We start from the raw sequence: 26,268 nt of genomic DNA, 5'->3' as shown, positions 1-26,268 counted from the left end.
TGGGGAGGGCTCTTTGGGATGAGACCCAATGCAGCCCTACGCGTCCAGGTCCATCCATCCCCCTTTCCCAGATTGCTCAGGGCTGGGGCAGCTCTCATGCTCGGTCCCTCTGCACCCAAAATCACAGCCCCCAACACACTGAAGCTGGCAGCAAAGACACTTTGGCCGGAGGCAAGCAACCCTCGCCAGCAGCTCCTGGCTAACAGATAAGGCTGCATGTGGCCGGCAGGCCCCTGTGAGGCCAGTGCCATCGGGAGCAAAGCACAAGCCCCGGGGAACTGGTCAGGCTGGTTCCTGAACCGAGGCGGGCTGCAGGGCACCCTGCCCACACCCTGCACCCTGCTCTGCAGAGCAGCGCTGGCCCCGTAGCTCCCTGCCTCCTCCCACAGCAGCCACTGGCATCCCAGGGCAGGCACAGCAAGATCTGTGCACCTGCAAAGCAGAGGCACGAGGCATTTGCTTCCCCAAGGTGTGATGCTCCTGGAGACCAGCCCCTGGCTGTGCCGGCACCCAGGACTCACTGCGGCTGGTGTTCCCCAGGGCAGCACAGCATGCAGGGGCCAGATGGCAGCGTGGTCGCTCCACTCTGCCCCCGGGGCCAGCTTGCTGTACAAGCAGCCAGGAGAGCAGACGGTTTGGCTGGAGGGCAAGCGAGCAGTGCCAGGGACTTGGCACGGCCTCCTCCCGGTGCCCAGGCACAATGCCCACCTGACCCCTGTCCCTGCCTGGCACAGCCCCAGTGCCGGTGGACTTTGCCCTGCGGCAGCACATGCAGGCAGCACGAGAACCTGCCTCACCCCTGCCCATGCTGTGCAGCTGCAGCTCCAAAACACGTGGTGAACACCGGCACTCCCAAATCGGCTCCAGTAGGCACTTGGGTGCCTGGCTCCAGCCCCATCGACAGCATGCAGGGTGCAATGCAGCCTCACAGGGCTGACTCAAGCAGTTGGGTAGCAAGTCCTGTAATTGATGTCCTGTCCACAGCACAGCAGCTCAGCTGGTTTCAGGTAAACTGTGCTCGAAACTACCCCGCCCAGAAGGGTTGGGGCAGCCCGGGCACCCGGTGGCTCTCGCAAGCACGTTTGTGGGGTGTGTGGCCGCCAGAGCCAGGGAGGGTTGGGAAGGGCCATGCTGGGGGAAAAGCTCTCCCCTGGGACCACCCTCTCAGGAAGGCACTGCCCAGCTCCTGTCTGAAGCCACCTGGGTGTATGTGAGAGGACACAGTGCTGCAGAGGCCACCAAAGCCATGTGGAGGGATGCGTCAAGAGATGCAAGATGCTACAAGCAGCCCAGAGGCAGTGGGGAGCTCTCTGGCTCACAGGCATGCCCTGATACGTGCAGCACCTATCCAGGCAGGGAACAGGAGTCTCACAAGCTCAACTCAAGCTGGACTCAGACTAAACCCTGCTCCACGCATGAGGGTGTCCATGGGACAGTAGGGGAGCGAGGACAGGACTAGCAAGAAGATGTTTATTCAACACAGCACCCAGCTCATTGCACACCCCCAGCACGGAGCCCTGAAATGCTAATCAAGCAAGATGCCTGCAGAGCCTCACAGGAAGGCATGAATTGCAGGAACCCAGAGCTGCAGCTCTCCTCTCCTGCCAGGCTGGGCTTGTGCCAGGTCCAGCAACAGCCTGAAGCCCCTCTGCATGGAGCAGCCATGCAGTGGGAGATGCAGGCTGAGGCTGATGCAGCCTCGGCCATTGTCATCCTTCCCATGGGGAAGGAGAAGCATCCCCTGCTCCTGCCAGCCCCCACCCGCAACAGGCTGTGCAGGGTGAGGATTTACAGGATTATTTTAATTACCAAGTTAAAATTACTCATTAGCTGTCACCCCACTCGTGCTGTGGCAGGCAGGAGGTGGCAGGAGGCAGGCAGTGAGCAGGGGCTGCCCTGGTGGTGCAGGACTTGCAGCAGTTAGAGCTGCATGGCTGCTTAACCCCTGCCTGCCCTGCACCTGGCTCCAGACCAAAGGTGCATCAAGGGCTCAGAGCAATAATCTTCCTAAGAGCTCATCTCCCCTCCAGTCAGATGCTGCTGCAGGAATGGCAGGAGGAGATGGGGAGAAGCCTGTTAGCAGGGAGCGGTTCAAGGAGAGCGCCCTGAATGCTGCCCTGAGCTGCCCAGGGCAGAAGCAGAGCTGGATGCCTGCCATTTCCCTGTTTACCAGTGGTTCCCAGTGGGTTGGCCTGGCCAGCAGCCACCCAGGGCTCTGTGGAGACACCAGTGCTTTCCAAAGCAGAGCAGCCCTTGGAAGAGGCATTCAAGTGCAGAGCACCCAACCCCGGCGAACCAGTGCAAAAGCACTGCTGTCCCTGCTGCACCCTCCAGGCTTCATGATGCATCTATCACACTTGCTTCCCTGCCCTCCAAAACACCTGTCCACAGAGGTGCTGCACAGCCCAGGCTGAACTGTCCCACCCTGCATCCCACACTGTGGGGATATACCCATCCAACCCACCTCCGGCTGCCTGGAGCAAGGGGGCAGGCAGGGGGCAGGACCTTACCGGACATAGAGAGATCTCTTCTCGCTTGTCCGGAGTGAGCCGGAGCCCGAGCTCATGCTGCTGTTCATCATCTGCTCTCTCAGGTCGTGGATCTTTGACTCGAAGCGGCTGTACTCTGCAGGGAGAGAGGTGGTCAGTGCAGGCAGGAGCTGCCTCCGAGCCACCCCCCCCGCACCAAGTGGGGCACAACTGGTAAGCGCCGAGAGAGGCAATGACAGACGGTCTGTGGGGCATCTTCCCCATGAGCCTGTCCGTCCCCGCACACGAGGGAGGACGAAGCTGAAGAAGCTGCAGCACCCTGCAGGAGTCCAGGCAGGGCATCTGGAGCAGGCAGGCCACTGTCTGCTCCCAAACCCACCCCAAACTTCTGCACAAGCAGCTCAGGCAAGGGCTGCAGAGACCTCCACTGCTACTGAGCTGCAGCTCAGTGAGGGAACGGCTGGGCAGGGCTCAGCAAGCCACTGACCTACGGAGCAGTTCAAAGTGTGCAGAGAAAGAGAGCCTCTCCAGGAGACCGTCACCCACCAGCTGGAGCAGCAAGGCATGACTGCAGCCATCAGGGGGGTCCCCACTCACCACTCTGCCAGCAGCAGAGCCCCTCTCCCCAGCAGGGATGCGGAAGGGGGAGGCAAAGCATAGCCCCCACCCATGGAAGGGGAGCGGAGAGGAGGAATTCACCTTTTGCTCATACATCCTGGTGGCAGAGACCTGCAGGAGGAGCTGGGGGACCCTCCAGAAGCCGCCACTGCCACCTCCCTGCCAGGCAGCTGGACGGGAGCAGCCACCACCCCGGAACCTGCTGCCGTGCCAGCCTGACCTTCAGCCAGGTGTAAAGGTCGGGCTGGCAAGCAGAGGGTGGAGGCACCGGCCCTGCTTACCCAGGACCAACCGGGGAAGGTTTGCCAGGCAGCGAGCAACTGCGGCACCGTGCCACCAGGGAAGCTGCTGGCACTGCCACAGCCCACCCCAGAAGTTCTCACCCGGTACCCTTAATTTTGTCCCCTGGGCACACCCTGCAGTTACATCCCCGCATGCTGGCGGGAGGCGACCAGTCTCATCTCTGCCCTAAGACTTGCCTAGAAAGCCTTCTCCACAACCCAGTTGTTAGATATGGTTTTGTTTTGTTTTTTTTTTTTTTTTTTTGTGAACTGGAGCACAGCAGCTTAGCAGCGGAGGCAAGCGCTCGCTGCAGAGCGGAGCCCCAGCAGTGCAGGGGATTGTGCAGGCTGCTGCCTGACATGCAGAGCTGCATCGCACAGGGGTAGCAGGAACAACACACTAAGAAATACACTGCGGGCTGTGTTTGACAGCACCGTGCAAGGGGAGAGGCAACTCTCAGTGTAGACGCACGTGGGACTGGGATTATGAGGTTATGCAGCTGCAGCTCGGCATTTCCTGACTCTCCAGCCCTTCACTCTGCAGCCAGACCCACCTGGGCATCCCCCTCCCACACCCAGCTGCCAAAGATGCATTTTTACTTAAAGACTGAAAAAAAAGGCAATACACACAAAAACCACCAAGTGGCACACAGAAACTCCACATGAAGCCCCTTCGCCTGCCACGGGACATCAAGAGGTGCCACATGCCGGGGAGGGTCAGCCACTTAATGCGGAAGTCACCAGACCCCTGCCAACCCTGGCTGCCCCATGCTGAGGGGCACCCACCACCCCCCGCCTGCCTTCCTCCTAGCAGAGGGAAACACAGAAGCAGCCAGGCATGGACAAGGCTTATTGCATAAGAAAACTGAATTCTGAAGCACAAAGAAGCACTTTTGCACTTGCTGACCTGCACTGGGGTTTTACGGAGCCCTCAGCAGAGGGAAGTGAGCTTCATCCCACTCTGCACCTCTCGCCCGACACCAGGGTGGACCACAGCATCTGCGGCACAGCTCATTCTGCCCCAGGATGCCCATGAGCTCTTATATCCCAGAGGATATAAGAGGAGCATCCGCCAGAAGCGGGTGCAGCTGCTCTGTAAACCCTCTTTGGTATGGAAGGGCTATTTCCCCCGGAAAGCTGCTGAGCTGGGTGCTACAACCCCTGTCCCCAGCAGAGTTGTCCCAAACCCTGCTGGGGGCACAGACTCTCTGCACACTCCACGCCGAGAGGACTGCTAATCCCTGCCACGTGGGCTCACGTCCCTCCCACGACATCCTTCTCCACGAGAAGCCCGGCGTGGAGGACACACTGCCTGGGATCGGGCAGGTAGTGAAGGGCAAAAGCAGGTTTAGCTGCCATTGGCATCAGAGCAGGGATGTCGGGAGGACAACCTTTGGGTGCCACTACCCTGCCAGCAACTGCGTCCCCTGCATGCAACCCAAGGGCAGAGCTCTCAAACACCCCCACCTCGGCTGGGGCACTCCACGGAAGGGGACTTTCCAAATTTTGCTGGAGGACACACTGCTTGGAGGGGCTGGGAAAACCCTGCCTGCACGACAAGGAGCACAAGCCAGGCTGGCTGCAGCCAACTGAAGGACACAAGGGCTGCTCTGGCTTTATCTCCTGGAGAGTAAACGCAGTCCTGTCCTAGGAAGGGTCTCCCAAGGAGCCACCAACCCAGGCTCGCTCCGACTGTGGGAGGGCACAGGGCAGAGGAGCAGCCAGCCCCAAACGCAAACCCACCATGTCCCTCTCAGTGCAGGGGACACAAGGTTACCCCGCGAGTGAGCACGGGATGCTCCCAGATGCCACCAGCCCCCCCTTATCTGCGTGCTGGAGCAGCCTCCAAGGCAATTACTGGCAGATAACCCCCAGCAAGCAGTGCTCCTGCCTTTGCTCCCTGGCTCACAGCCACTTTGCCTCCACATCCTGGAAGATCTCCTGTGCAGCTGAAATTCGCCTGGGAAGCTTGCCCATGGCACGGCAGGGAGGTGAGCCACGGCTGATCCCTACCTCCCCAGAATTCCCATGGGACCCAGGTGCTGGACACATTCAGGACACACTTATCAAGACTGAAAAATATGCAACAGGTAACCCGGCGCCTCTTTCCATGAGTGCCACTGCAGCGCTACACCACGTGCCAGGAGGGGCAGGACGTTTGCTATTTGTACTCAGCAACTCAATAAAAACACCGCTCCACCCTCCCGCCACTCTTCCCTTCCCAGGGTGCAGGTTCCCCTGGAGTTGGGCCTGATCCTGCACCGCAGGGCGAGTTTGGCGCTGGGAGCAGGATACGGCCCTGCACGCCCGAGCGCAGACCATTAAGATCAGGCAGGGATCGCCTGCCTGCACCAAGGATCCCCCGCACTGGCACACGGTCGTGTGGTGCAGCTGCAAATATACTCAGCAGAGCCAACAAGATGGTGGGCCTGCAGTCAATTTCTGAGCACCAGGAGACAGTACAAGGGGAGAAGATGCTGGTAGAGAGGGGAACTACATCAGAAAGCAATCTCCAAGCACGCATAAAGCCTCATGCGTGTGCCCTGCTCTCTCTGGCACGCAAACCCACCTGCCCAGGGCTAGGCCAGCTCTGCTGGGCCACCAGCAGAGCCAAGGGTGCTCGGCCACAGGCTCCAGCCCAGCCACCTGCAAAAACTACCCCCAGCTCCAACCTTCCCCTCCAGCCCGGCATTTTATCACCCTGACCCCACACACCTTCCAGCTGCAGGGTTAAAGTACAGACACCTCCCTGCACAGGGCACTCATGCTGCAGGCCCAGGCGAGCAGACAGGAGCACGGCCATAGGGAAAGCTTGGAGGCTTTTAGAAGTCACCGTGCAGCCCTGGCACTTCCTTTTCAGCGGCCAGCTCAGAGAAACGCTGTCACGTGAGTTTTTGTATTTTCAGGTACAGGAGGAATAGCAAGGCTTTGTTGTGTGGGGTGTGAGGAGGGGGAACTGCCAAACCCAAGCACTGGTGATAGCAGCAGGCAAAGGTCAGGGGGAGAAGTGCTCAAAGGGAAGGGACCTCACAAACAGCTCAGAGGCACCATCACAGGGAGCAGCCTCCTCCTTCTCCCTGATGGCATGCAGCAGTGGTCAGAGGTGCTGTGCCAGGCACAGGTGCTCAGAAGAAAGGCAGGACGACAGCTTCTCTTTCTATCCTTCCCTGGTTTTGTCTTTGCTTCTTTCCACTCCTAGTGCCTGGCAGGACACCACAGGGAGGGCACCTCATCCCCTGAGACCTGTGCAAGCAGCCTCTCTGCTCCCTCGGAGCCACAGCAAGGTCAGATGCAGAGCACACGTGCACGCATCCAGCACCCCACTGGCAAGCCCTACCCACACTCCGGTACAAGAGACAGGTGTCATCCTCCGCCTCTGCTAGCAGGGAGGAACTTCTCAAAGCCCCTTTCCACCAGCATCTCCTCCTCTGGGCATCCTACGATCCAGCTCTCCTGCTCTTTCCGCAGCCATGATGCACATAGAAAAGGCAAACATTTGGGAGCACACATCCCCTTGAGGGGACCCAGCCTCACCCACACCTGGGGGTCATGCCAGGGAGACCTTTCTCCTTAGCTCCCAGGCCTTCAAGCCTCCAGAATGCTGAGGTCAACTCTCAAGACACAACGTTCTGCCTTTCACAGCAGCAACGCTGCCTCCCAGGATGGCTGCAGCCCGTGTGCTGGGTGCTGCTGCCCGCGTGTGCCAGGAGCCATCGCAGACCCAGAAAGCCACTGGCTACAAAGCACTGACGTTTCAGCCTCAGTCTAAAAGGGTTTCAAAACATTTTGTCCTGTTTGACATTTAGGAACCACTCTTGATTGGTGTCTTTGCCAAATCTCAAGTGGCAAAGGGAGCCAGAAATACAAGAACATTAAGTGCTTCCTGGAAAGAAAGAAAGAAAAAAAAAAAGCCAAAACAAACAAACCCCACACCCACAGCACACCCCTGAGTGGCACTAACGGCTCCACGCCCCAATGGCTTCTGCCATGGAATGGAGGAGGAACAGCGGGGACAAGGACCCGCAGGGCACTGCCCAGCGATGCCACCGAGGAGGTACAAGGCAAAGGGCAGGTGAGGGGCAGCACGCTGGCCTCAGCAGCGAGGACCAGAGCTGCTGGGGGAGAAGACCAGCGGGGACCAGGAAAGACACCTTCATCAGGGGACGTAAATTGCTGCATCCCGGCACTGGCACGGTGCCGCTCAGGACACGTTAACAGCGTGGCAGCAGCCCCGGGAGCAGCTCCCGGCCCCTCGCCCGCCGGCGGGACGTCCTACCCAGCGCTCGCCCTTCCAGCCCACAGGTGACGCTTCAGCCCTGCCAGCCCGGGGAGGGTTTCGGTAGGCAGCTGCCAGCTCCCTTCCCGCAGCGGCCTGCCACTGGCCGCCCCACGCAGGACCCTGCCACCCCGCGCAGGACCACCGGCCCTCGACACCTTTGCCGAGGGAATTAAAGGCCAGCACTAATGAAAGACAGCCGTTGGGGTAGCGCGGCAGGCGGGATGCTCAGAGTCGGGGACGAGCCCTCACCCAGCACCGAGGCCCCGGTTCCAGCTCCGCCGGCCCGGTGGTCGCAGGGGGGGGAAGGGAGCCGTCCCCCAGGACGAGTGGGGGGCGGCCGCCGCAGCCGTGAGCCCCGCCGGAGTACCCCCTCGGTCTCGGGCCCCCCAGCAAGGGCCACGGGACCCCCACGGAGCGGGATCTCACGGCGACGCCCTCCAGCAAACAGACCCAACCCCCCCCCCCCTCGCCACCGGAGACGACCCCCCTCCCGGCGAGGCCACCCACCGGCCCAGACCCGGAGGGGGCGGCCCGGCCCGTGTCGCCGGGCCAGCCGCAGAGCCGCGGGCGAGGTCGGCGGAGCCCCGCTGGCCTGCAGGCCGGTGGGGGGCGGCGGCGCGCCCGGCAGCAGCCCCGGAGCCGCCCGGCCCGCACACAAAGCCGCGCAGCCACCGCCGGCGGGACACCGCCGCCCCGCCTCCCCCGCCGCGCCGGCCAATCGGCGCCCGCAACTCCCCCCGGGCCCCGCCCCCGCCAATCGGCTCCCCGCGGGCCGCCCCCCGCCCCGGCCTCCCGGCCCGCCCGAACCGCGCGCCAGCCCCCGGCCCGCCCCCTCATCTGCATGCGACGCCCCGCCCCCGCTCCCGGTTCCCCGTTCCCGGCGGCGGTACCTTCGGGCCGGTACTGCGCGATGATGGTCACCGTCTGCCCCGCCCGCTTCAGCGCCGCCGCCGCCTGCTCGTGGGTGGCGTTGCGGAGGTTCACGCCGTTCACCTGCCGGGACAGAGCGGCTCCGCTGGACCGGACAGACCGGGGCTCGCACCGACGGCTGCTGCTGCGCCCCGACCCTCGGCACCGCTGCCCCCGGCCCTGCAGCGGTACCCGTGGTACCCACACTCTCTGCGCCTCGTCACCCAGCCTCTGTGCCCCCAGTACCGGCATCTCTAGTACTGGCACCCCCCGTACCGGCCCCCGGCCGGCCTGGGTATCGGGGGTGCCCTCCACCGGCAGGCGGGCAAGGACCCGGCCAGCCCCTGCTCTACCGCAGGACAGATCCCGGGCAGGCTGCTGCTCCGATTCCATGCACCCAGGGGCCACGTCCACACCGGCACCGGGGATGGACCCTGCCGAACCGTGTCCCAGGTGGCAGGGGACAGGTGTCCTGTGGGCGCCTGCCCGGGGCTGTGGGAGGCTGTGCAGGGGCAGCAGGTGGCCCTGCCGACTCACCGAGAGGATGCGGTCTCCCCTCCGCAGCTCCCCGCTGAGGTCGGCAGGGCCTCCGGCCAGGATGAACGACACGAAGATCCCCTCACCATCTTCCCCCCCGACGATGTTGAAGCCCAGGCCAGTGGAGCCTTTGTGCAGGATGATTTTCCGGGGCTCCCTGGAAGGACAGACACGGGACAGGGAGACATGAGGGTGAGGAGCAGCGAAGCTGGTGACAGGGTTGGCTGTGCCCAGGCTGCCCGGCACACCAGCAGGGCTGGAGTCACCCTGAGTGTGACCTGGTGTGACTCAGCCCTCGGCACCAAGGAGGCTGATAAGGTGGGAGAGATGCAGGCAGTTGCAGGAGTGACAAGAGAAAGAGCACGAACGGAGACAGAGCATCCGCTGTGAAATCATGCACAGAAACATCGGACTGCAAAGCGGCATTGGATGCTGTGAGCCTGGGCATCAAGGACAGTGTGGCTGTTCCAGGAGAGGGGGATCAAGCCCCTCTGCACCCGTGCAGGACAGCAAGTGTGCCTGCAACCCCACACACCCCCATGCCACAGGCCCTGCGCGGCTCAAGAGAAGTCCTAAATTTTTCAATGATGACTTAATTCTTTCGCAGCTCAAACAATAAGCAGGCAAAGGCAGAAAGACTGCCTGGCATCGCAAAAATCCTGCGTCAATTTTTGTCTGGGAAAAACAACCAAGTCTGATGGGAACAACGGCAGCTCCCAGCTCAAGCAGTGGATCAAAATAAGAAGGAATAAATGATGCCAGACAATTAGCACAGGCTGGTGGTGATCATCAGCCGACACGACACTGAAGACCATCAGTGCATCCACTCTGGTGATTGGCTGGATCTCAGGTGCTCCGGCAGGTACCGCAAGGACTGAGGACCTGCCAGTGAGCTCAGCAGCCTGATCAACCCTGCACCTGCTGGGGAGCAGAGCGAGATCTCCAGGACATGGTAGGAGAGATGCTGGAGCCCCAGGCATGGCACTGGCCGAGGGCACCCATGGTGGACCCTAAAATGCTGGCAGGCTTGTGCTAAGGGGACTCTGGGGCACCGGGGGGGCTGGCCCAGCTGGCCCCCCCCAGCTGCTGGCAACAGCCAGGGAAGGAGCGGGGCTCAGGCAGCATGAGTGGAGCAGAGGCCCAGGGGAATAAAGTTTGGCTGAGCAGACAGTATGAAGCCCTGCAGCCTGGCAGCGTGCTCCCAGGCCACTCTTGCATGAAAACATCTTTTTCAGCCCCTTGGGCCAGGCTGGAGCATCACTGCTGTCACCTGGGCAGATGGGGGGAAGGTTTTGGTGCTTTCAGGGATGCAGGTGGTAGGATTTACCTCCAGGGACATGTGCCAGCACCCCAGGAAAAGTCTCCCACCATCCTTGCCCATGGGGGAGTCCTGATGGGCTGAATGTCACTTAGCTCCAGGCTATAAGGAGCAATAGGAGCAGGAGATGGACAGACAAAGTGCAGGACATCTTTCAAGAAGGTCTTGGTGGGCTCCTGCCCTGCTCAGACCTCAGGCTCAGCACAGCCCAACCCTCCTGGCTCTCCCAGCTGCTCCTCTCCCTGTCCCTGCGCCTCCCACCAGGCACAGCAGCATCCCAGTCCCCTACCTCTGGTCACACTTGCTCCTGTGGCCTTGCCGCTGCCTGGAAGGGGACAGGGATGGCTGTCCCCTGTAGGACATGGACGATGAGACATTGACAGTGAACATTGCGACGTGGCAGGCTCTGCTGGTGGCGCCGGCCAGGAGGCACGAGGGGCAGGAATGTTCTGAATGCTCCGCACCACAGTCGCCCCGTGCTGCCTGTCTCTGCCTCTGGCCAGCTGCAGGGCCAGCGGCTTCCCCAGTTTTTTATGGAATCGCACTTTCGTTCTGCTAGACTCTACAGACTTAACCCCTTCCTGTGCCTGCAGGCACAGACAGCACTGCCCTAACTGGGGGAGCACCCAAGTGAGGGCAAATTTGCAGCCCAGCTCCCCATGCCTGCAGCCTCCACATGCACCATGCATTGCCACAGCCCCTTGCCTTCAAACGCAGAGGTATGGCAGAGTTGTAACTCCAGCTATGCATTTCTGATAGGGCAGAGGCTGAATCTACCTTGTGACCTCCAGAAAATACTTGCTTTATCCTTATGGCCTTTGGATGCCTTCAAGCTCTGAGCTAAGCGGGGCTCAGGACTCAGCTGGACCGTAGCACGGGGCTGGGATGCACCGGGACCAGGAGGAGACCAGGGAAATGCCATGGAAATGCCATTGGGGTCAAAAGAGGCTCAACCCCAAGTCCTCAGGATGCCACAGCGCTTGGCTCAGGGGCAGTTGTGATGGGGCAGGGAGGGCTGCAGCCATCAGTCCCTCTGCAGCAAAGCTACGCCTGGGGCTAGAGCTCTCCCAGGGGAAGAAATAGGTCAGATTTCTGGGTCTGCAAACCCTGCCTCCAACCAGCTGATGAAATTGCTCTGCCCCTTGGGTTTTGCTGCTGCCTAAGCAGAGTGCAGGAACTTGGCCTGGTGGGAAGCATCCCCAGCACCCATGAGGATCAGGTGGTTTGGTGGAAGGTAGACAGACACTACAGGAACCAAGGAGAGGAAATGAAGCCCCAGACAGGTACACCTCAGGTCTCAGTCATGACATGCACTCTCCACTTCCATCCTCATCCCAGGAGGAAGGACATGGATACTGCAGGCAAATCCCACGCTGGACATTGCAGTGTTAACCCTGGGACCTCAGCACAGAGTGACTGCGGGGATCCTGTCGGGCTGTGCCAGGTCTGGGTTGCAGCGGTGGAGCTCACTGGAAAACAGATGCTCTGGTCTCTGGCCCTGGGTGCTGCAGGACACAAGGGTCACTGGAGCCACATCCACATCTGCAGCAGCACTTGTGCCCGCAGGAGGGGAAGAGGCTTGATACTGGATCCAGGCTAGGACCTCTGCTTCTCCTGGGGAATGGCTGGCAGGAGCTTCCTGGGAGACAACTGCTTTTTCAGGGGAATTGCTGCATTTCCCCACACCAGTAAGACGCATTTGGACCACACTGGTCCCGGTGCACAATCTTGGTGATGCACGAGCCAACAGACCGGCAGCAATGAAGCTGTCCTGGGGGGTTTCAGTGATGCACATGAGGTTTTCAGTGCTGCCCTGGGATGGACGAGGGAGGTGCTGAGCCCACTGCAGGCTGCGAATCTGTTGGGAAGCAGGGGGCTGTGGCTGGGGACAGTGGCCGAGCGGTGCCAGCCTGTCTGCAGCGGGGCCCTCTGCAAGGCAGCACCATCCTCTAGCGGCCACCGGCATGTGCTGCACCAGGGCCACTGCCAAGCCCCCGCTGAGCCACTGCCGAGCCGTCGCCGTGCCATTGCCACTGGGCAGTACCCAGCCCAGGCTGGGCTGCTCTCTCCACTCTCTGGCCTGCAAATAAGGACGTCGGCGCATGTAGGAAAGGACACCCTGGTGGAACCGGGGTCCCCAGAGAGAGGCAGATGGTGTGTTTTCCGAGTGCTGGGACTCAGTCCCTTCTGTGGTGCAATGTAATGGCAGAAAGCACTGCTCCTGTGTGTGGCATCATCCCCCCATGCCCTGCCAGCACGGGAGTTACTACACCCGGTGAGGATGCAGCGCTGGGAACAGGCTGTAGAACTGGCATTGTTGGTGCCGAGACCAGGCGGGAGAGATGGGGTGCAGGCAGAGGCCAGTGCTGCACAGGTCACGGAGCACAGAGGCATGCAGCTGTGGACGAGCACCAAGAAGTGAGAAATCCCTGTGACGAAGGTGAGAGCAGCCACTTTCCGGGAGGACAGCGGACCTGATGTCGGATGGCAAGTCAGGGTCTCCTGCTCCAGCATCCACCAGTGCCCCACAGAACAGGACAATCCCAGCCAAGGCTATGGTATCTTCCACTGCAAACGCAACCCCGAAACCAGCCTGTGACCTTGCTCCTAAGCACAGAGCCAGCCCTAAGCCTAACCTGAGTGTCAGTCCTAAGGATACAGCCTGAGCCCTACAGCCCTGGCCCTGGGGATACCAAACCCAGAGCACTGGCCTTGAGGCTGTTGCAAGCAGAGGGAAAGCTGTGAGCCCAGGCAAGCAGAGCAGGACCAGCCAGGTCTCACTCTCCTGTCCTCAGCATGAGGCTTTGGAGAACTTTTACACCGCATTTAGACTCAGAGCAACATCTCCTTTGTGCTCCTCTTTGTTTCCTGGGTTAAGGAAACAAACCTGCTCGTGCAGCATAAATGATGCTAGTGGGGAAATGGGAGCTGTGCCAGGACTGTGCAGGAGGCTGTCAAGCCCGGGGCTGGCAGCTGGTGAAATGGCACCCGGGTGCAGGTGGCTTGGGATGCTGGGCTCAGGGAGTGTGGGAGGAGGGCTCTACTTGTACCCAGAGCTGTGCCCCCCGCCCCCGGCCCTTCATCCCCAGCATGGCTCCACTCTGGGACAGCCTTCTCGCAGCCTGGGAGCCTGCGGCGCTGCCGGCACCGGGTGGCACCATAAGAGCAGGGAACACCTTGTATTCCAGGTATTGTAAAACAAGTAAGAGAACAAAGCTGAAAGGAAGACTTGTAAGGCTCAGGGAGGAGCAGGAGGGGGAATGGGGAAGGGGGGATGCAGTGAGCCAGGGAGCGACACAGCAGGGCTGGTCTCAGGGCAGTGAGCATGGAGCTCGCTGCAGGGGCCCCAAGCTTTACACCATGCACCCACAAACAGGCTTTCAGCTGAGGCTCTGCACCGGCAGTGGGGATGAGGCCAAGCAGCTAGGGAGGGAAAGAGAGGGAAGGAAAAGGAGCAGGGATTAGGGATGCTCATGCCTGGTACTCACCTGGTGAAGTCCTCGTCCCCGATCATGTGCCGAGGGATGGGTGAGTACCGGGACGGAGTCACCTGGGGAGGGACGGGATAGGCAGGCTTGCTCTCAACGCTGCCCAGGTAGCCCAGACTGGAGTTATGGCTTATGTGGTTGTCAGCCAAGGCTGAGAAGGCTGCAGGGGAGGAGAAGGGCATCAGGAGCAGAAATCCATCCGCAACACGGATGTGGAGACCAGCCCAGTGTTGCCAGCTGTCCCAGCACACTCCATCCCCCAAAACCCTGCGGTGCCTGGGCTGCTGCACCAGCAGCCGGCGGTGTACGTACTGCTGGCGTAGTCAGGGGGCGCGTACATGTCGTTGAGGTGGATGTTGCCAGGCTTGGCCACTTTCAGGTACACCATGTCAGAGGTGTTCTTCAGGGCGGCCACTGCCTCCTCGTGCCGCACGTCCTGCAGGTTCGTGTTATTCACCTGCCAGAGGGAAGCAGCTGGGTGACATGGCCACAGGCAGGAGAGCAGGGGCTGATGCAGCCCTGCGGGAGTGGAGCGGTTTCCTGCAGGGTAGGTGCTGCAGTAGCTCCGGAGACAGGGTCGCATCTCCATGGATTTGGCCCTCCCGCCTGCAGCTGGTGCTGCGTCTGCCCCTCCCACAGCACCGTCCCAGCAGGGACCTCAGGGAAGGGGTGCGGGGCTGCCGGCGGCAGGGGTGCAGTGCTTCAGGATCGGCACTGTGGCATGGTGGAGACTGCCCAGCTTTGCCTCGCGGCCAGCTGCGGGCATGGGGCTTACCGCGAGCAGCCGGTCCCCGATCTGCAGCCGCCCGTCCTTCTGGGCAGCGCCTCCCTCGATGATCTTGGTGATGTAGATGCTGTTGTCCCCAGGGATGTGCTGGTTCCCAATGCCCCCTGCAATGCTGAACCCCAGGCCTGAGGAGGAGTGAGAGGGCAGGTGAGGGGTGAGGGACAGACGGATGGACAGAGCCCCAGGCTGGCACCCCTCTGCCTCACTGGGCTTCCCACCCTGCTCCAAACCCGGCAGGCAATGGGCTACCCCACTGCTGCACAGGGACAGCCCAGCCACCGTGCACTGCACCGTGGGGCTGTCCCATACCCTGAGCCCCATAGCATCCCATGCTGCTGGGCCACCCTGCAGCATCCTGCACCATGGCGGTGCCACCTCACATCCCACGTCCCCCGTGATGCTGCCTTGCACCCCATGGCATCCTACACCGAGGAGTCACCCCACACTGTCCTGTGGGGCAGCAGGGCACCCTGGTCCTGCAAGCAGAGTGAGGGGTTCACCTTTGGGGCCTTTCATCAGGTTGACCTCCATGATGGTCTCTGGTGGGGGCTGCCGGCGGCGCACCACGAGCCGCACCACAGGGCCTGCTTCCTTCAGGGCCTCCACGGCTTTGCTGTGCACCACCTCAGAGACATCCACGTCGTTCACCCGCAGCACGCAGTCGTTCACCCTGCAAGGCACAGGGTGACCCTGAGCTCCCCTGGGGACCTGCCAGCCTGTGCCACCCTCCTCTGGACACCTCTGCCACCCTCCTCTGACTGCGCACACCCTTGTGTGAAGGAGAGCTGCTCAAGCTGGCCAGATCCTGCCCTGCTGGGGTGAGAGCGGGGTCCCTCCCGAAGGGGGAGGCAGTGGGGCTGGTCCCCACGGGGCGACCCTGGTGGAGATGGGAGACGAGGGGAAAGGCTGGATCCTGCCCTGGGCTGCAGGGGAAAGGATGGGAGCTGGAGCCTGGCACAGGGAGGGGAGGAGGGGTGGCTGCAAACAGGAGGCTGGTGGCCAGGTACCATGGGCATCCTTGCACTGAGGGGACCTGGCTATGGGGAAGGGACCAGAGGGGCCGGGGACCATAGCAGAGGAGGGGGCCAGGAGCTGCCTAGAGGGTCCCTGGGGAGATCGTAGGTGACACCCTCATGGGGCTGCTCCCCTGGCCCTGTACACTCACCCCAGACGGCCGTCCATGGCTGCTGCTCCCCCAGGGATGATTTTGGTGATGAAGATACCTGGGTCATCTGGAACATGAGGGTTGTCAATTCCTCCCGCTATGCTGAAGCCAAGGCCGGAGTTACCCTGTGGGAAATCAAACACCGTGTCTTTCCCCCGTGGGCAACCGCTTGCTGCCGGCCGTCCCGAAGCAGTTCCTCCCAGCTGCAGCTGCCTGGGGTGCGGCAGCCCTTACAGCATCTGTTGTGCCCCAGTGTGCCCGGCTAAGGGGGCAGAGGGCTGTGTGGCCAGAGGGGAGGCCAGCGCTCATCAGCCGAGGTGCTCGGTGCAGCAGCACGGAGCACTAAACAGATGGAGCGGGAGTGGGAGCCACCGAGGACCTCCCTCACCACCGCGTCTCTGCCGAGAGGCTCTGAGGCAGGCGGCGAGCTGGGGGAAGAGGGGGTGGTCCTTGGCAGAGAAAACCTCCCCTTGCTGGCTGCTCCCCAGAAGGAGACACTGATGCTGCAGCCCGCATGGAGCAGCGGGGCTTGTGCCAGTCACCAGCATCCCACCCCTGGCCCCCCTGCGCCCTGGGATGCAGCCCCGGCATGGAGCCAACTCGGGGACCAGCAGTGCTAATGCCAAAATTTGCAGGACTGGGTGGAGGGGGCTGTTAGGATGGAGCAGGGTCTCCAGTTCTGCCTCCTCTTCCTCCTGGACATGCTTGGAGCATCACTTGAGCTTCATCCTGCTAAGTCTGCCCAGGGGAAATGCAGGGGCCATGCCACATCTCCAGCCCCATCCCGGCAGCATCCCAGGACGAGTGGCTGTGGCCCTGTGCTGCCTCTCCCACTTACAAGATCCCCATTAGTGACACACTCACAGGCACTGCTTCCAGCTCCGTGCTTGATGCAAGTGGACAATTCCTGCTTTTTCTTCTCTGCCTTGAAAATCAGATGGCTCCTCGCCTTGTTTTCTCATGTGGAAGAGCTGACACTTAGTCACGTCCTATCATGCCTGCCTCTCTCGTACACAAACGGGCTTCAGCCAAGCACTCTCCTGGCTGCCCATGTCCCCAGTGCTCAGTGTTAGGCTATGGGGAGCTCTGCCCTTCTGGGGGACCTGTGCCCAGGAGGGCCACACCGGAGCTCAGGCTCCCCGGGATCATCTAGCACCAGCAGCCAGCTGGGGCTCGCGCTTCTCCCCAGCAATTTGGCCTCAGCACCAGCTCTTGCAGTGATACAGAGGTCTCCGCTCTGACTTTATGCCACTCATGACACAGCACATGGCATCTTGGGGAGCCACCAATGCCTCTCACTACACAACGCTCCCAGATGCTCTCCTGCTGGCTGGGATTTGGCCGGGACATGACAAGGAGGCACTCAACAGTGAAAGGTCTGAGGCTGCCCTCCTTCCTCTAAGATGGATTCTGGTTACCCCATGCCCAGCTCAGAAAAGCTGCTTACTGTCACTGGAGACCCAGTCTGGCCCCAGCAAGGCAGGTGAGACTCTGCAAAATGGTCTCCAGCCATTTGTTTTGCCTGTCTATGGAAGGGTGTGCTCCAATGCTAGCTACAAAACCTGGGAGGTGTTTATTTTTATTTTGATATACCTTGAAATGGAGTTCAAGGGATTTCTTAGCTGGCATCGGGGTTGATGTAGACACGGGGGCAGCTTCTGCTGTGGACACATGTATGGTGGGTGTCCACCATAGCCATGTCTCTCTGCAGACAGTGTTTTCCTCAGTTATTGCCCCCAAAATGCTGCTGCATTTGCCCTTGTCTTTACAACAAGGACAAGGATTAATAACAGTGACAGACCAGCAATTTTGGGGTACACTGAGGTCAACTCTGGGAGCCAAACACCCCAGGAAGGGGACAGTCTCACCCGCAGGCACCAGGATGCTTCTCCTGCAGTAAGATGGGGCTGTTGGATCCCACTGGGGACCAGGTGAAGGGGAAGGACCTGGGTATGGTCCGTGCTGGTCCTGGCTGCTAAGCACTGAAATTTCCTCATGGTTTCTCACTGCTGGAGAGGGAATCGCTGCCTGGGGCTTTGAAATGGGGGCAGCAATGAGTGCTGCTTCTCCGTGCGACCCTGCCAGCTCCCCCCTGCTCCCGCTGTGGGCTGAGGACAGAGGATACTCTGAAGAATCCCTGAAAAGAAGGCTTTTGCCTATAAATTGGGCCCGGAGCAAGAAGCGCTCAGCCCAAAAAAGAAGCGTCCCCTGGGCTGGTTTCGTCAGGCACACTGGGGAAGCGGTGGGTGAGGCGGCAGCCCCAGATAACCTTCCGTCCACCCACCTCCGTGATGCAGAGCCAAAGGGAGGAGGGAGATGACTAAAGGCAGAGAGGAACAGAATAACGAGCAATGCATCTTCCCCTGCGATGCTGGCCACGTGGCGAGGCCGAACCACCCTGTGCAGCAGTGAGGAGGAGGCAAGGTGTGCTGTGGAGCACCGCAGGCAGCCTCCCACCCCAGCCATCCCCACTTGGTAAGACTGTGCCCACCTCTCGCAGCAAACCTTGGGCCAGCTTTTCCCGCTCCCTCTCCATCCCTCCATCCCTGCCGCTCCCTGGGTGCCAGGGGAAAGCCCTCGCTACCCTGTGCTGTGCTGGCTCACCCCTGGATAAGCCCCATCTGTGGGGGGAGTTAATTTTAGCCAAGGCCGGTGTGGTGCATGCCGTCAGCTCTGCGTTGCCAACAGACAAGAAAAGGCTCAAGCAGAAACTCCCCCCGTTGCAGTCCGGTTTACTAGAAAACCCATCCTTGCTGCTTAGCATACCCCGGAACGATGGGGAGTCCCATGGCGGGGAGGCATCAGTCCTCCGTGCCTGGCTGTGGGGTTTGCCTGCCCGTGCGCCTGCACGAGCAGAGCTCCCTGCACCTCCATTTTCTGGCAAAGGCGGTGACAAAGAGCCTCCCCCGCCCCTGGCTCCACGGTGGTGGGTTTGTGGGGGTGAGGGTGTGAACGAGGGAGGCGAGGGAGAAGCCCTCCTCCCTCCCTTCTGGAGGGGTCTGCGGGGGGGGAGCAGCAAGCCCACCTCTCCCTGCACCATGGGGGCCGTGCGGGGAAGGCAAGTGCGACACCCTCAAAAGCCTTCAGAGAGAGCGGGGAGTGGAGACCGACCTCTCCCCATCAGCTGGCACGGGGATGCAGGGGGTGCTGGCTGCGCCGGTGGGAGGGTGAGTGGGAAGAGGCAGCAAAGGCTGCCAGCGGGCAAGTAAAGAGCACTTACTTACCCTTTCCAAGACGATCTCCTCATATTTGAACATCCCATCACTGCCGTTCACCTGGGGAGAGGGAGACAGTGTGTTACGGCTCTGTGCCGGTCCCGGGGGATTTGCTTTTCCCCTCTGATAGCCGAATATCAAGAATCCAACCTAAAAGCTGCTCCATCACTGCCGAAAAACCTTAAACATAATCGCTCGAGCCTGCCCTGGAATTAAACCGTGTGTTGCTTTTCTTTCTGGGCATGAGCCAAAGCCCACTGACTTTAATGCACTTCAGTGCAAAGCCTTTATTCTCCTGCCTCATTTCTCCAGCCATGAAAAGGAACACAACCGAAGGCACAAAAAGAAATATTGCCTTTGTTACATAGCATGTAATTAACCTCAGGAATTCACTGCTGCAGGAGGAAAGAAAGGGGGTCGGTCCGTTTAAAGGGAAAAAAATGTCTGTACATAATAACATAATAAACACCTTTAGCAGCTTATATCTTTTAAATCTTTTAGTAGCGTGACTGTGTTAACGGGGAATTCAGAATAATTTATTCCACTGAATTAGTTGGGTGCAAAGGAAACGAGGTACGAGTGTGGGTCACAGTGAGAGGGGAAAACACTGTGATGCCCTTATATAAAAAAATGGTGTAGCCTGTCTCAATGCTGTACACCATATTGATCCCCACACTTAAAAATACCCCATAACCAGAGTGTCAAAGCAGGGTTCTGGGAAATGTAATGGCTTGAAACAAAAGTGATGCAACTGTAGGCTCTAAAATAAGAAATAGTAAATGTACAGGTCAAAAACATCCATTTTGCCCATAAGCAACAATGCACAAGAAAATAAGGCCGCAGTTGCACTCCAGGTCATCAGGATCAGGCCATAAACAGCTGCCGAGGTCTAAAATTTTGCCAGGATTTGCAAAGCAATTGGCTATTGGAACATCCAGAGCTGTTACACTCAACAGCAACGGTTTTGGAGGGGACTCAACCTCACAATTTGAGTCACTCTGGGAAACAAGGGATGGGACGCAGCCAGGTCTGCACGTCACAGCAGAGGCAGCAGGACCCAGGGCTCAGCAGGCAAATGCCTCTCCCATCATGCAGCGCTGCCTCTGCCCCTGGACAACGTGCAGGGTTCCTCATGTGGATTTTACATCCACCCTTAATTGATGGCTTGTAGACTGTATGGAGCCACTTTCTGTACGCGCTCCGTATCCCAAACTGGAGCTGCCGAGGCTTTGTTTGGATAACAAACAAATAAGGTCCCCTTATTCGGCACCAGCACACTGGTTGTGTCCTGCTTGTCCAGCTTCCTGCTATCCGCCCCCGCAGAGGCACAGCTCGGCCATCCTCCAAAATCCCACAGTGCTGGGTTGTTAGATGGAGGGGACAGCAAACATCATTTATGCTAAAGCCCTGACACCATGGAAGGAAACTCAGCGAGGCAGCTGTGAGGCCCTATTTATAGGTAGGAAGAGGAAACAGGAGTTTTTCTAGGTGGGAATAATCAGGTGCCCAAGTGGAAGAGCAGTTCTGCATGCTAGGATCTGAGATGGGGCTGTGCCACCTGCGACACATGCACCCTCATCCCCTGTCTGGTTCAGCCCCGGTGAGGCCAAAGCAATCCCACACCCTGTTGTGGGTATCGCGCTTCAAGAAGGATGAGGTTGGGGAGAGTCCAGAGCGGAGAGACGGGATGGGGGCTTCAGGGAACACAGGGGAGAGGGTTGTCCTCCTCGGATGTGCTCCGTGCCTGGTGACTCTTAGCCATGGGAAGATTTCAGAGCACGGTTCTGGGTCAGGACATCCGTATGCTCCAATATTAGGATGCTCTGATCCTCTCAGCACACTGGGAACGGCTTTGGTCAGCTCTTGAACAGGACCCCTCTGCAGAAAAGCACCGGGAGTGGTCGGATTAACCCACAGCAGGATCCCTGACAGCCTTGGAGGGACAGGGACACGTGGCCATTGCCACCTCCTGCCACAACACCACCCTGGGCCATGCTCCCACAGGTAAGGGGGGCATCGCTTCCTTCACCACAGGCTCCCCCTCTGCCATGCGTTGCCTTTCCCTCCTCGCATCCTACCGTACTGAGTAATCCTGAGTGGAGCCGGCTCACTGGCCTGTGCCGCCCTCACAGCATCCCTTGCCACAGCCTCCAGGCTCATCTTGTCTCCGCAGTTGGTAGCCCGGTGCGTGGGGAGCAGCGTTGCCTCTCCCCAGCTTTCCAGCAACTCGGATTCCTGGCACCCTTCGCTACTACACACATTGTCCTCTCTGCTTTGGCATTCAACACAGTTGCCACACAGCCAGCCATATGCACACCCACGACCGCAGAGGAACAGCACATACATACCTACAGGATGGGGATGTGCAGAAAACTTTGACAATCTGTGAGCCGCGGAGAGAGCCAGCAGCGTGTGAGCCCCGCCAAGCGAGCGGCCGCTGCCGGCAAGCGCCTGGGGCGCAGAGACACCCTGGCATGCAACCCCATCAGGCATCCCGCTACCAGGCAGGTGAGTTTGGGTATCCCCGCCTCCCAAATCTCGGGGCTGCCAATGCTGAGCAGTGTTTCGCATCACTCCCTGAAAGCGAGTGGTGTCAGCGCTCGCCCAGCGCAGCGCATGCTGGGAGCAGCCTGCTCTGGCCGGGCACGCTGGGGTCAGCCAGGCCTGACCATGAAGTTTTAGCTTTGATTATGTTTCCAAAATCCATGCAACAGAATGCCAGTTAATTGCACAAGGAAGCCAAATGGAGAACTTAATATATACCACGTAACCAAGGGAACAAGCCAACAAAGCAAACGTTCCAGCATCGGAAAACTGAATACCAGTCACTCACTGACGGCAAAACCTCTCCATGGCATCCACTGGAGCCGCCACGACCTGGCTCTGCTGCAGGCCGTTCCCCTCTCCTTCACTCGTGCCCTGCACTCCTCCCCAGCTCCCGTTTGGGGCCGTCTCAGCGCTATGGGCTCGGTGGGGAGATGCCCGGCTGCATCGCCCCTGAGCAGCGAGAGCACACCCCACCCTGCTCTCATCTCCCCATGTAATGCCTGCAGAGCTGACGGGGGTGTCGGGGGCTTATTAGCTGTTCCCAGTGTATCCCGATCCTAAGCACCGTCTGATTTCTCATGGAAAAGAGTATTTTTTTCCAACTCCTTCCCACGCAGCAAGCCCACCTGAGGGCTCTGGAAGAGGCCCCCTTCGCTGGCCTTTGCTTCCCTTTCATGTTTTGAGCAGCAGGGAAATAGTTAGCGATGATGACATTTAAATCATCAACAGAAGGCTGCAGAGTTAACACTCATTTGATAAACAGAAGAGCACACACCTTCCAGAGCTACTGCAAGCTGTCTGCAGGCTCTGCCGGCCAACACCGTACCAGCGCATGTGGAACGCGCTTTGCAATTTGCTAGAGAGTCAGGATTTGGTTTGGGGGTTTTTTTTGTTTTCTTTTTTTTTTAAATAAAAAAAGGAGGCCAAATTTTGAAGACTAGGATGGGGTTCCTCAAACCCAACCCAAATAGCCCATCAGGCTGCAAGAGGAAATAACCTGCAGGAAGGATAACGCTGCCCACAGCCACTTTTGGAGGAGGACCTAGCCCATATCTTGTGGATGCAATGGGGACAGGCACAAGGACCTGGTGGTGCAGCAGCCGTGTACCGACATAATGAAGGGAGTCTGAAAGATGGAGGGTCAGCCCTTGGCATCACCAGCTGGACTCAGGGGTAGAGGGCACCTGGTGATGCCCCACGCCTGCCCCAGCAAGGGGAAAGGAGAGTAGCCCTGTGGCGGGGCAGTGGGTGCAATGGGCACCTCCTCTCTGGCGCGGGCACTGGCAGCGCTGGCAAGGGAGAGCTCTCCCTGCCTACACATGGCAGGGGGCCCAGAGAAAATAGGTCAAGAGCTCCCTCCCTTCACCTCCCCGCATCCACATGTCCTGCTGCAGCACTGAAACCTACTGACTTGCTTCCAGCTAACCTGTGGCCTCAACCCCCTTGCGTGCATTGCCCATGGTGTTGGCCTTGTGCACAGAGTAAATAAACACCGTATTTCTGGTCAGCCTTTTGCCAGAGGGCCATGGGGCCGAGCCTGCTGAGCTCGGGCAGAGGGAAGGGGTTTGAAGCCTGAAAGCCCCAGCATACAGCTGGGAGGGCTCCGCAGCCACACTGTCTGCGGGAACTGACAGCGGGATGTGCCACTGCCAGTGCTTGGGACCAAAGCGTGAGGGTGACAGTTTAGTTTTGATTTTTTTCTGTTTTTTCAGGCTTACAAGCAACTTTTGCCCTGCTCAAAGGCACTGGACCATGGTGGCCATGTCTGCTGTCCCCCACCCTGCAGCGACCATGGCTGGGGACCCTGGTAGCAGTCAGCACTGCACAAGGAAGTTGCCTCTGCGCTCACCAGTGGCAGAGCCTGGGGCTCCCATGGCGCTCACTGGCCAGGATCAGGCCTGGGAAGCACTTGGCTTCCTCAGACCTGGCTTTTAGAGATAGAAGTGGTGGCACCTCGCTGCTGGGCAGTAGGGCACCAAAGGAGGGCTCCAAGGACCCAGACTATGAAACCTTCAACTCCTCAAGGGCTTTGGAGTGACCTTCGCTGCTCACTTTGGGACTGCCTGGCAGCAGTTGCCATGCACCCTGGGCACCAAGAAGTTGTTTCAGCTTCAGAGAGGCAGCTCTGAAACACAGAGACCCCGTTCACCATGGGAACTGGGCTTCTGATGCTCCATCTCCCCACTATGAACCTTCTGGGCAAAATACACCAAGGGGTGAAACTGTGAGCAACAACCTAGAGCTGGCACAGGTGATCCCCCCCCGGCACCCGTCCTTACCCTTCAAGGAATGCTTTTAATACAGCAGGAATTTTATAAGGATTTATTTGGGTTTTTACGCCCTGGGGGTGCTGGGCTCTGCACAAGCCACAGGCAGCAGAGCTGAGCCCCGGCCCTGGTGGTGAGTGGGACCTGGCGCTGCAGCTCATACCTTACGGTGCTGCTGGTGCCACATGCTCTTGGGGATGGAGGTGGGTGGACAGAGAGATTGAAATGTGGAGCAGACTTCTTGATAAACAGCCGGGGCCAAATTCAGCCCAGCAGCTAGTCCAATGCAATCAATGGAGCTAGAACAGGAAGGAACTAGACTACATCCATCTGTTTATCATGAAGGAAAGCATTGAATAGTTAAAGACTGGAAGATGTGACTTTAACCCTTCCAAAAACATACTATACCAACAGGCTTCAGCTTTTGGGTTTCTAAAAAAAAACCATGCTTCCAGATTTGCCATTTTGGTGTGCTCTTCTGCAGCAAGCACCTGGTGTGGCTCCTTTGCTGACCTTGGAAACTGCCGAATGGGAGATTTTGGGGTGTGTTTTCCCTGGAGCCTGAGGAGCCTGGCACGCCAGAGAAGGAAAGGATGGAGCAGGGGTCGTTTCTGTGCTGGTATGACATGAAGTAGAAGGCAAGAAGGTTTCCAGGATGGAGGTTGAGAGGAATCAAAGTGAGGTGTCTCCCCCGCCCTGGGCACAGGCTCCTCCAGGCACCCCACAGGCAGCACATGCCTAGGCACGGAGCTGGTGGTCCCTGCTCTGCCCAGCAGATGAGAGCCACAACCTGCCCCTTCCTTTTGACCACCGCAGGGCAGTTCCCGCCCTGGCATGTGCTGCTGGGATTGGATGGATGGAGTAGGTGACTGCCATCCCCCGGGATGATGCTGGTGGCTGCCAGGGGGCCAGAGCAGGCCCCAAAACCTGGCCAAACCCACCCCAGGGGCTGCAGGAAGGGAGCTCCCATCTAGCACAGCAAGAAGGAGCTGCGGCCAAGGCGCAGGGAGAAGGGGCGGATGGAGACATGGAGCTAACGAGGTGGAGGGAGAGGGGGCGGGAGGGATATGGAGTTAATGAGACAGAGGTGGGGGAGGCAGCCAGGAGGGCAGGAAAGTGGAGTGCACTGCAGTGGGAGGAGGCAGCTGCTGGCCCCATGGATGAGTTCCCTGCTGCTGGCTTCTGCAGGGCTTGGGAGCCTGCCTGGGGTCACGGAGTATGTCCTTGGCCCTCAGGCTCACCTCTCGCTGCCCTTGGGCACACAGGCAGGGAGGAGGGACAGGCATGGCTGGAGCCTGGTGAAGGATGTGGCGCTGGTGGCTGCACTGGCAAACAGGCAATGTTCCTCCAAGAGAGGGAGGGTACAAAACAGACGTGAAAGCAGATGTTCCATCCAGGAATACCTGTGGGCCCTGCCCACAGCACACCCCTCACTCACCCCAGTCCAACCTTGCAGTGTGTCCTTCCCCTCCAGGAGACATTGCCCTTTTTCCAGTTCCCTGTAGAATGGCACCAGCCGGGTGAGTGTGGACAGCAGGCTGCAACACGGCACTGCCCTGCAGCCGGGGCACCCAGCACGCTGCGAGAAGCCTCCAACCCCACAAACACCCTGCTATGCCATGCATTTGGAGAAGGAAACCTTTGGGGACAGCAGCTCTCTTCTGCCACGTTCATACAAGACTGCTGGACCCAGGACCACCACGCTGAGAGACACCATTGCCTTCCTCCCCAGTGCCAGGTGGCTTCAGTTCAGCAGTTCAGCACCCGAGGCATAATTAAACCATACAGCCAGGGTTGCAGAGGTCTCAGCTGGGCTTCCCTTCCTTTTCGTAGCCCTGCCCAGCAGCCCAGCACAGCTCTGATGCACACTGACCCCATCACAGGCTGTGGGCTGAGATCTGCAGTTCTTTACAAGGAAGGTTCAACCACCAGAAGTCACCTGCAGCCCTCCACTGTGACTCTAAAGACAAACCAAGCCCAGCTCTGAGTCCTGGTGCTGCTTCATTAATGTGGAAAGCAGCTGAAATTTGCTGCATCAGAAGAAAACCATGTGCAAAGCACCCAGCCCTGGCAAGCTGTCAACTGAGCTCCCTTTGGGGAAAAAAGGGGAGCACCCCATGAGCATGGAGCCAGTGCTGCACAAATCCACACTGGCCACCCTGCTCCCTCCATCCCCCTGGCAGGAATGCTCCTCTGCAACAAACTGAGGAGGATTATCTTTATACTATGCTAAGAGTGCCAAATGCACTGTGGCTGCAAACACTCACGGTCACCAAGCACTGCTCAGCTGCTAGCAGCCTTCACTGGGAGAGGAGCAGCATCTGATGGGTCCTGCTGGACCCACCCCTGAGGACCAGCGGGTGCAATG

The 26,268-nt window shown here is 59.4% G+C and overlaps 1 protein-coding gene across 6 annotated transcripts in view; it reads right to left on the bottom strand.

Annotated features, from left to right (window-relative positions):
- DLG3 (discs large MAGUK scaffold protein 3) overlaps positions 1 to 26,268 on the bottom strand; it is an 80,675-nt gene that overhangs the window by 14,072 nt on the left and 40,335 nt on the right. For 4 of the 6 annotated variants that reach the window (XM_072876591.1, XM_072876586.1, XM_072876587.1 and 1 more), the window contains 9 exons: positions 19,096 to 19,146; positions 15,872 to 15,996; positions 15,207 to 15,376; positions 14,695 to 14,831; positions 14,232 to 14,376; positions 13,920 to 14,079; positions 9,114 to 9,270; positions 8,558 to 8,660; positions 2,511 to 2,625 (listed from right to left, as the gene is read on the bottom strand). In XM_072876591.1, coding sequence (XP_072732692.1) covers positions 2,511 to 2,625; positions 8,558 to 8,660; positions 9,114 to 9,270; positions 13,920 to 14,079; positions 14,232 to 14,376; positions 14,695 to 14,831; positions 15,207 to 15,376; positions 15,872 to 15,996; positions 19,096 to 19,146 — 1,163 coding nt within the window. Of the gene's footprint in view, positions 1 to 2,510; positions 2,626 to 8,259; positions 8,381 to 8,557; positions 8,661 to 9,113; positions 9,271 to 13,919; positions 14,080 to 14,231; positions 14,377 to 14,694; positions 14,832 to 15,206; positions 15,377 to 15,871; positions 15,997 to 19,095; positions 19,147 to 26,268 lie in introns of those variants that run through there. The other 2 variants (XM_072876589.1, XM_072876590.1) reach the window with 2 other exon arrangements.

This window comes from Ciconia boyciana, chromosome 12 (genome assembly GCF_034638445.1).
Source record: "Ciconia boyciana chromosome 12, ASM3463844v1, whole genome shotgun sequence".
Taxonomy (NCBI): Eukaryota; Metazoa; Chordata; class Aves; order Ciconiiformes; family Ciconiidae; genus Ciconia; species Ciconia boyciana.
This window is presented reverse-complemented; position numbering and strand designations above follow the sequence as displayed.